Source organism: Physeter macrocephalus, chromosome 12 (assembly GCF_002837175.3).
Source record: "Physeter macrocephalus isolate SW-GA chromosome 12, ASM283717v5, whole genome shotgun sequence".
Taxonomy (NCBI): Eukaryota; Metazoa; Chordata; class Mammalia; order Artiodactyla; family Physeteridae; genus Physeter; species Physeter macrocephalus.
Window position 1 is genome coordinate 17,462,203 of NC_041225.1, and position 10,120 is coordinate 17,472,322.

General features: G+C 38.9%; 1 protein-coding gene across 12 annotated transcripts in view; it reads left to right on the plus strand.

The window, feature by feature from the left end:
- The window catches only part of MRPL30 (mitochondrial ribosomal protein L30), a 106,269-nt gene that overhangs the window by 22,324 nt on the left and 73,825 nt on the right, over positions 1 to 10,120 (plus strand). For 7 of the 12 annotated variants that reach the window (XM_055088921.1, XM_055088920.1, XM_055088926.1 and 4 more), the window contains exons 1-3: positions 205 to 455; positions 4,800 to 4,877; positions 6,297 to 6,377. In XM_055088921.1, the coding sequence (XP_054944896.1) occupies positions 381 to 455; positions 4,800 to 4,877; positions 6,297 to 6,377 (234 nt within the window). In that variant the 5' untranslated portion in view covers positions 205 to 380. Of the gene's footprint in view, positions 1 to 39; positions 163 to 203; positions 456 to 4,799; positions 4,878 to 6,296; positions 6,378 to 10,120 lie in introns of those variants that run through there. The other 5 variants (XM_055088928.1, XM_055088929.1, XM_055088923.1 and 2 more) reach the window with 3 other exon arrangements.

Consider the following 10,120-nt stretch of genomic DNA (forward strand, 5'->3'; position numbering starts at 1 on the left):
TCTCTTTTTATGGTGCCTGAGTGGGAGGGACTCGGCCGGAACTAAAATGCCAGGGTGTGTGCGCTGTGAAGGCTGGGTTTGAGTGGGGCACGTTGGGTCCTTTCTCTGCTCCGGTTCCCCTGAGTGGTGAGCTTCAGGCTGAAAGACATTTAGGAATTGCTGGTGAGTGGGGAATGAGTGGCCGAAAGTAGTGCATTTTTGCCAGGAGTACATATCTGGGAACCCTATGCAGATGCGGATTGATTTTCTCCATTCGATTCTGTGTTTACGGGTCACAGTAACCTGAATGGGCCTACGTCCAGGTACTGTCCCTTGGGCTCCCGAAAAGCCACTGGCCGGCTGGGTCCCGTTTCCCAGTTTGTGGAATCCCGGGACGCGGCATGTGGAGCCCCGCCTCCTGGAGCTCGAGGGCAGAGCCGCCTCGGCTGGGCAGTCTGGCGGGAAAGGGAATTCAAGTATGTTTTAACATTTTCTGTGCTTCTGTTTTATGCATAACTTCAGCTTTCCTCTGGGGTCAGCCTAACTTGAATTGTTGATGGAGATACAAAATTGCCTAATTTAAAAATTGCCGCATTTTAGAACGTAAATCCTCTGAAGTTGGCAGTTAAAATATTTACCGTTTTACTAAAAGCCGTGATTTTGCAACCGCGTTTTGATCGCCACCTACCCAGAGCTGCTTTTTCCGCGGTTTTTTGTTTAGTTTTGTTTATTCCAAGAGGCACTTCGGACGCCTGCCTAGAAGGCATTAGGAGTTCAAAGAGACATTTCTTGCCTTCAGAGATGTCGATTTATTGAAAGGGAAATCCTATGTTCTGCATTTTCAGTAGTGCCCCCCCCCCATTTACCATTATGTCTTTTTAGAAAAGGAATTAGTTTTTTTTTTAAAGAACAGTTACACGCATGGTCATTGTAAAAGAGCAACAACAAACCTATCAGACATTACGGGGGTGGCGGAAATAACCCTGGTAGCCAACCCTCCTCTCCCTGGGTATGCTAACGTTTCTCTGATAGCCTTCCAGAGTTTTTCTCTGTTTACACACACATTCACAGACATCTTTTTTTTTTTAATTAATGGAAATGGGATCATACTTCTCATATGGTGCATTTATTTTCCTGCTTTTGTGTCTTTGCAAGAGAAACTTAATTGTACGGTGAAAGACAGTATAATTGCTTCAAGGTCCAAGAGTTATGTGCCTAATTATTAAGAATAACCTTTATTGAAACTTACAACTTTTGACTGTCACACATTCTGAAGTATGTAAATGACACTTCATTCATTCAGTAAAAATTAATTGAGTGGCTGCTACATGGCAGTGCTGCTTTAGGTAGATGCTTGGGATACATCTGTGAATAGACAGAGCAAGCCTAAAACAAAAGAAAATTTTAAAATCTTTGTGCTTGTGGAACCAACATGCTGTTGGGTGGGAACAGACAATAAACCACAAACCTAACAAAAAATTAAATTATGTTAGAAGATGTTAAATGCTATGGAAAGAAAATCAAGGAGAGTAAGAAAGATTGGGAGTGCTGACAATTGTAGTGTGGGTCAAAATGTTAAATAATGGAATCAGGGTAGAACTCATTGAGAAGATGAGATTTAGGCCAGAAATTGAAGGATGTAAGGGAGTTAACTATGTGGATATCAGGGGCATTCCAGGAGAGGGAACAGCCAGTCAAGGGAGTATGCCTGCCTGGCAAGTTCCAGGACCTGCAATGAGGCCAGTGTGTGTAGCGATTGAGCAAGAGTATGGAGGTGAAGTCCTCAAGGCAGGGGTTTAGCACTGGCTGTCACTCTGATTGAAATGGAGAGGCATTGGAGCTTTTTAGTCTTGTAATAAATAAACTTTTAATTTTGGAATAACTAGATTTATGGAAACGTTATGAAAATAGTATGGAGTTCCTACATACCCCCCACACCAAGTTTCCCCTTTTACTAACATCTTACATTAGTATGGTACATTCGTTATAATTGATGAGCCAATATTGATACATTATCAACTAAAGGTCATATTTCATTCAGATTTTCTTAGTTTTTACCTGATGTCCTTTTACTGTTCCAGAATCCCATCCAAGATACCATATTATGTTTAGTTGTCAAATGCTCCTTTTGACTATGAAAGTTTGACTATGACTTTCCTTGGTTTTGATGACCTTGACAGTTTCGAGGCAGTCAGGTATTTGAGAAGGTACTGGTCAAGTATTTTGTACAATGTCCTTCAATTGGAGTTTGTCTTATATTTTTCTGTTAGAGAAGTGTTAGGGGTTTTTGGAAGGAAGACATAGAGGTGAAGTGCCATTCTCATTCCATCATATCAAGGATACATGCTATCAACTTTTTTATCACAATTGATGTTAATCTTGATCACCTTGATGACATAGTGTTTGTCAGGTTCCTCTAATGTAACGGTATTTTCCCCCCTTTCTATACTATATTCTGGTAGCAAGTGTTTAAGCATAGCCCATGCCGCAGGGTTGATAGCTTTACTCCACCTCTTTGAGAGGGGAGTATCTACATAAATTATTTGAAATTCTTCTGTAAGGGAGATTTGTTTCTTCTCTCTCATTAATTAATTTATTCATCTATTATGTCAGTATGGACTCATGGTTAGTTTATGTTTTGGATTATAAGCCAATACTTTGTTACTTATTTTGTTGCTCATATTATTTCAGCTGTAGCCACTGGGAGCTCTTTCAGTTGGCTTCTGGTCCCTTTGACATACCCCCATCATTTTGATTTTTTGAGTAGTTCCTTTCTAGCACTAGGTGCTCCAGACTCATCATTATGTATATTCCCTGCTACAGCCATATAATCAGCCATTTCTCCAAGGAGTCCTGGTTCTTTTTTTTAGAGAATTCTATTAGAAACTAAGATCTGGGCACTGGGCATGCTCATCGCTACTGGGATGCCATTGCCTTTAGGTCCTCTCAGCTAACAGAGCTAACCCATATGTGTATATGTATCTATAATTATTTCTATATCCATCATATCTATGTTAAGCTAAACATGAGTTCCAACACTAATCCTCTGTCATTGGATCACATGGATCATTGTAGCCTTCCTCTCTGGCCTGTGTGTAACCTCCTACTCTGATAATGAGAAACCTGGCTCATTGGAACGTTTTGAGCGGAGGAGTTGACATTATCTGATTTCGGACTTAATGAGATGATTGCTCCTGTGGAGAAAAGACCTTGGGGAAGTTAGAATAGAAGCAGGAAGGCCAGTTAGGAGGCTCTTGTTGAAATCTAAGTGATAAGAGAAAGAATTTAACAAAGAATGAAGCTAAATAAGTTGGGTTAGTACCTAACACTTAACTTGGGAGGAATGAGTATGGTAGAGAAAATAATTTAGCATTGTCTATTTGATTGGAGTTCCGGAGGATTAAGCGTCTCTTCTAAAGAAGCCTTGATACAAAGGATCTAAACAACCAGCCAAGCAAACTGGATGATTTGAACTAGAAATTGCTCTGCTGTATTGTAATGTTTGATGTCTGAAGTCCAAATGGCAGTTATGAAATTCTGATGTACTTCTGAATTCTGAGTTGAGCGGACCATGGATCTAACCCATTAACTGATTCAGACATTCATCAACAAACACTGGGTGCCTACTGTCCATCAGATGGTGTGCCAGATGCTGAGAGTAGAAGATGAACAAGACAAAATTCTTGTTTTCAGGGTGCTAAGGATATAGTAGTTAACTCTTCTAAAACTGATACATAATTAGTTTTGAGAGACTGGTTCGGTTGCTGAGACTTTTTCTGAAGTCACGCCCTTCTAATGGGACGTCTTGCATTGATTCCAGTAGCTCATTGCTTTGTCCACACCACAGGAAAGACCTGCAGAGCTTGAGTGAGCCAGACTCTGGTGGGCACTGAAATACAGCACTTGCCCTATTTTGGCATGTTAGGGTATTCTTATTATAGCTTTGTAATAACTTAATGATATTATAATAGTAAAAACTACCATTTATTGAGGGCTTCTTATGTGCCAAATACTGTTTTAGGTGTTTTCAGAGTAATTCATTTGCAAGATAGGTATTATTTTCTTTCTGTTCTTTGGGGGAAAAAATTGAAACATACAAATTAAGTAACCTGTCCAAAATATACATGTAGTTCATGAACTTAATCTTTCTGCATTCAGTTTAAGTCAGTAGGCTATAATTGTTTTGTGTCTAAATAAACATGACTTTTAGTTTATAAATGCAATGCATGTTTGTTAAGAATAGTCTAAAAATATAAATAAGCAAAAAAGAACATTCTGCTTTATTTAGCAGAAGGGTGTTATGATTTAGTGAAAATGTGCTGGACTAGGTATTAGGAGGTTTGCGTTCCAGACCATATACTCTCTTGAAAGCTGGATGCCCTTCAGTAAATGATTGAACTCTCTGGGATTCATTTTCCTCATAAATAAAGTAAGAGCATTGTCAGTTCTAATTAGGAGTTTGGATTTCTTCAGTCCCTTCCAGCTCTTTAATTTTTTTTTTTTATTCTATAGCAAAGCATTCTTTATATCTGCCCTCGCTGTTGAAGATTTTGTAAATGATAGTAACCTCCATTGCCTATTTTTGTTGAATCAGCCTAGGGTGTAATTTAACTCTTTGGTGAAAATGGGAAATGGTTAATGTATAATTACTTCCTATGGTTTTCTTGAACTCTCAATAAAACATCTATTGTAACTTAATTCTTGTCCTTAGTGTATTAAAACAATCAAGATTTTGCTGTTAAACTTCATCCAGTTTTTCAGTTTGAGCTATCCATGTCTAAGACATGCCTGACCACAGATCTGTTTTCTACTTCTCACAGCCCCTAAGGAGAACAGTCACCACACTCATGGCAGGGATTTTGCGCTCAATAGTTCAGAGGCCCCCAGGCAGACTACAAGTAAGTATTTATTTTCAAGAATTATCTTTTTTTTCCCTATTCCTTAAGAACTTTTTCTCTCTTTTCTAATTAACAAAACATACAGGCAAGTTAAAATTTTAAGTTTCTTTATATATGTATATATATATTTTTTTAATGTTGAGGGTTAATTTTATTTGTGGGTTATCTGCTGTTTTATCCCTAAAGATCTGAAATCACAAAAGACCTTTTCCTGGAGAAAATGCTGGTAAAAAATGGCTAGTGTTGATTCCCCATGGCCCACCTTAATCTTTTGAAAGTTTTAGATTTTTTTTTTCCTTCAGTTATGAAGAGTCCATTTTCAGTAATAGAAAATTAGAAAAATGTAGAAAAGCAGAAAGAAGAGAAACAATTTCCCAGAGACCATTAATGTTTGTACTTTCATGTATTTCCTTCCAGTCTTTCTTTTAGAAATTTCAGTGGTGCAGCCTAATCTATTCATGAGGTCCAGAGTCTAGATAGGACCTGCTGCTGCCTTTAGATAATAATAATGCCAGGTGCTTTACACACTTACCTTAACCTCAGATTAACCCTGGGTGGTAAGTATTATTTCCTTTTTATAGCCAAGGAAACCGACCCTCTGAGAGGGTAAGTATCTCATATGTCACAGCTGGTAAGTACAGAGCAGGATTAGAGGCCCAATGTTCCTGGTATGTCAAAGCCCATGTCCTTCACCAGTCTCCTCCAACCCCCAGTTCCCTCCTGCTTATTTTCCCATTGTTTATACCATCTCTGCAGTACAGGGAAAGCGTGAAGGGAATGATTATTTCCCACCCAAAGGAGTTTCCTGGTATGAAAGATTAGCAGTGAATCCTTTTTCTTCGGCAGCCTGAGAGAAACATGACTGGAAGATTGTAGAAAGGGAACAAGAGACAGGAAACAGGAGTTGATGGCATTCTTGGGACTAGAAAGAAAACTGGAAACTCATTTTGGCTTTCTTTTACACTGTATTGCTGAAGCTGAATTACCGTATGTTGTCTAGAGCACACTGACAAACTACAACCTACAAGCCAAAGTCAGCCCACCACCTATTTTTGTAAAAGTTTTATTGCAACATAGCCACACCGATTTGTTTACATATTGTCGACAACTGCTTTCGCCCTGCTGTGGCAGAGCTGAGACTTGGCTGCAGAAACTGTGTCGCCCCAGAGCTGGAAATATTTACTGTCTGGTTCTTTACAGAAAAATATTGCCAACTGCTGGTCTAGAAGTTTATATTTAATGTCCTTTTTCTTTATGTTAGTGGTAAGATGAGATGTATTCATTCAGCTAGGGGGCTGAGGTAGATGTTTAATAATTACAGGTTAGGTGAGAACAGATTTTGTCACCTGAAAATTGGTAGGTTATGATTTCTGCACTAGATAGAGTTCTAAAAATCAAATGTTTTATGGCATATTTTAGATGGTGACAAAAGGTGTGGAGCCCCTTGTTTGTACAGATTGGATTCGTCACAAATTTACGAAGTCAAGAATTCCAGATAAAGTAAGTTTTTACGTTACTGTTTTTGAAAAACATGTTACTGTTACCGAGCTCATCCTGCTCACCGCAGGACAGGCCAGTAAATCGGGAGATGAGGTGTTGAGGCAAGGAATAGCCACTCTTATTTGGAAAGCCGGCAGACCGAGAAGATGGCGGACTAGTGTACCCAAAAACCATCTTATTGGGGTCTGGATGCCAGTTTCTTTTATAGAACAGACAGGGGGAGGAGGCGAGGAAGTAAAGTAAGAAGGCCATTTGTCTTGCAGAATCTCCTCCCTCGACCTGCATGGGGAAGGGATGTGTTAATTTCTTCTTTTCTGCAGCCATTCACAGGTGGGCAGGGTCAGAATGTCTGTCTGTGAGCTGAACAAAGGCCTTTTAGTTTAACAGGCAGAGGAGCAGGGTTCCTTGTGGCAGGCGATTATCTATGCTTACAGCTATAACAAAAGCAACGAAAAGCAAAGGTTAAGGTAAAAGAAACAGAACCAACATGGAGTCAGAATTCTCTCTTCCCTGTTACACTGTGTTTTGAAAGGTACCAATTTTTGTAATATTGAAAACTTTCACATTAAATTATTTGTGGGTATAGGTAGAAGTGTAGAGTTTAAAACGTAGGATTTATGTGGGAGGGATAAATTGGAAGATTGGGGTTGACATATACATACTACTATATATAAAATAGATAACTAATAAGAACCTACTGTATAATGCAGGGAACTCTACTTAATACTCTGTAATGGTCTATATGGGAAAAGTATCTAAAAAAAAGGGGGGGTGGCTATATGTATATGTATAACTGATTCACTTTGCTGTGCACCTGATATTAACACAGCATTGTAAATCAACTGTACTCCAATAAAAATTTTAAAAATAAAAAATATTTTTAAAAATTAAACATAGTAGGATTTATGTAAATGATTATTAAAAATAAATATGTGCCACTGACCTTTTAAGTACTGGGTTTTGGTCTCAGAATCTGTTTATTCCTGCTTATGGCTTTTTCCCTTGATATTTTGTGTTTTCATATCAACATTGTCCTGAGAAAACAGTGTTTCTTCCTTCTGCTCAGACTGTCTGTGTGGCTCTTGGTTTTCACTTTCTCTATCAGCCATTGCTAATTTGGATCTTCTTCTCTGCTAGATTCGTGTCTACCTATCATTCTTTTAGAAAACACTGACTAAGCCCTCAATAGATTTCTGTTTTGTTTTGATTTCTCCAATTTTTTTGTACTGTGGTAAAATACATGCAACATAAAATTTAACCATTTTTAAGTGTGCAGTTCAGTGGTATTAGGTACATTCATATTGTCGTGTGACCATCACAGCCACCATCTCCAGAATGCTTCATCTTGCAAAACTGGAACTCTGTACTTATTAAACAGTAACTCCTCATACCTTCTCCCCCCAGTCCCTGGTAACCACCATTCGACACTGATTTTTTTAAAAGCTAAAATAGTATTACCATTGACTATTTAGATACTTTTAATAGGTTTGATGTTCTTTTATCAGAAATCTCTTTTTTTTTCAAGTCATGGTCCACAACTGCATTGTCTTATATGTTTTCATGTTTCTTAGACTGTAAACTTCTGGAAGAAATGATAGATACAGATGTTAGCATTTGTTTAAAATGTGGGGAGAGTGATTTTGATCGCTGGTTGTAGTGAGCATGAAAACTTTTAAACTTTATAGAAATGACTCTGAGATTTGCATCTCCAGCCCTTTGCCTATGTTCTGAACTTACTCCTGTATTCTCCTGTAGTTTCTAGACCTTGCTGCTTAGATAACCCATAGGTATTTCAAATTATCCAAAATTAGACTGATTGTCTTACAAATGAGGTTGTCCTCCAAAGAACCAAACAAAAAGAGAGTGCTTGTCCTGTATTAGTGATGTCAGTTAATGCTACCATCCTTTACGTGATTTCCCAGACTAGAAACCTCTGAGTCAATCTCAACCCTATCTTCTCCCTCACCCACCACAAATCCATCTATTTTATTACCTAAAGTCCCCAAATCAGTCTCTTTCTGTTACAGCTGCTGTAATTCAGACTCTTAAACCATGGCTCTAAGTGCTTCCTGAGTTTCCTTGTATCAGTCTCCACCTCCAGTTCATTTGAAAGAGTTTTCTTTCTGAATCTATTTTTGAAATGTCATTTTGCTTCAAACCTCCAATAGCCTTATATCCATTCTGGAAATTTCTAAAGACTCAGCATAGTTAAGCTTAGTTTTAACTTCTCCCCCTGCATTGCTTTTCCTGTTTTTTTCTACTTCACTCACACAGAACCACTTACTTTTCCTGAATGTTTCATGCTCCTCACACCATTTCTTTAATTCTTCTCTCCTTTTCTTTGGCTCACCTACCCCATCAAAATCTCTAGAAAAATACCCTTCATCGTACCCAACTGGAGGCAAATACTGCTAACACCCTCCACATACTTTTCTGTTAAATATTTTTGAAGATGTGCATCATCTTGGCTATAATGCTTCTCCAGCTGCTTTCATCATTTAGCAATGTAATGTGAACCCTCTGTGGATAAGTTAATGATTGAATAATATCCTTTTTGATTAAAGTACCATCTCTTTTTTTGGCCTTCCTCAGTCTGATTCCCCAGAGGTATGACTCTTGACCTAATGTTTTTGACACCTTTATACATAAAAGGATAAATAAATAAATATATATATATATACACATACATACACACATACACACACATATATATATAATTGTTAGAATCATATTTAGAATTTAGGGGAGAGACCTTCAAGATGGCAGAGGAGTAACACGTGGAGATCACCTTCCTCCCCACAAATACATCAGAAATACATCTACATGTGGAACAACTCCTACAGAACACCTACTGAACGCTGGCAGAAGACCTCAGACTTCCCAAAGGCAAGAAACTCCCCACGTAACTGGCCATCTGGCTGACAGGGTCTTCGTGCTCCGGCCAGGTGTCAGGCCTGTACCTCTGAGTTGGAGGAGCCGAGTTCAGGACATTGGTCCACCAGAGACCTCCCGGCTCCACGTAATATCAAATGGCAAAAGCTCTCCCAGAGATCTCCATCTCAAACCTGACACCCAGCTCCACTCAACGACCAGCAAGCTACAGTGCTGGACACCCTATGCCAAACAACTAGCAAGACAGGAACACAACCCCACCCATTAGCAGAGAGGCTGCCTAAAATCATAGTAAGGTCACAGACACCCCAAAACACACCACCAGACATGGTCCTGCCCGCCAGAAAGACAAGATCCAGCCTCATCCACCAGAACACAGGCAACAGTCCCCTCCACCAGGAAGCCTACACAACCCACTGAACCAACCTTAGCCAACGGGAACTATGAACCTGCAGCCTGCGAAAAGGAGACCCCAAACACAGTAAGTTAAGCAAAATGAGAAGACAGAGAAACACACAGCAGATGAAGGAGCAAGGTGAAAACCCACCAGACCAAACAAATGAAGAAGAAATAGGCAGTCTGCCTGAAAAAGAATTCAGAGTAATGATAGGAAAGATGATCCAAAATCTTGGAAGTAGAATAGAGAAAATACAAGAAACGTTTAACAAGGACCTAGAAGAACTAAAGAGCAAATAAACAATGATGAACAGCACAATAAATGAAATTTAAAATTCTCTAGAAGGAATCAATAGCAGAATAACTGAGGCAGAAGAACAGATAAGTGACCTGAAAGATAAAATAGTGGAAATAACTACTGCAGAGCAGAATAAAGAAAAAAGAATGAAAAGAAT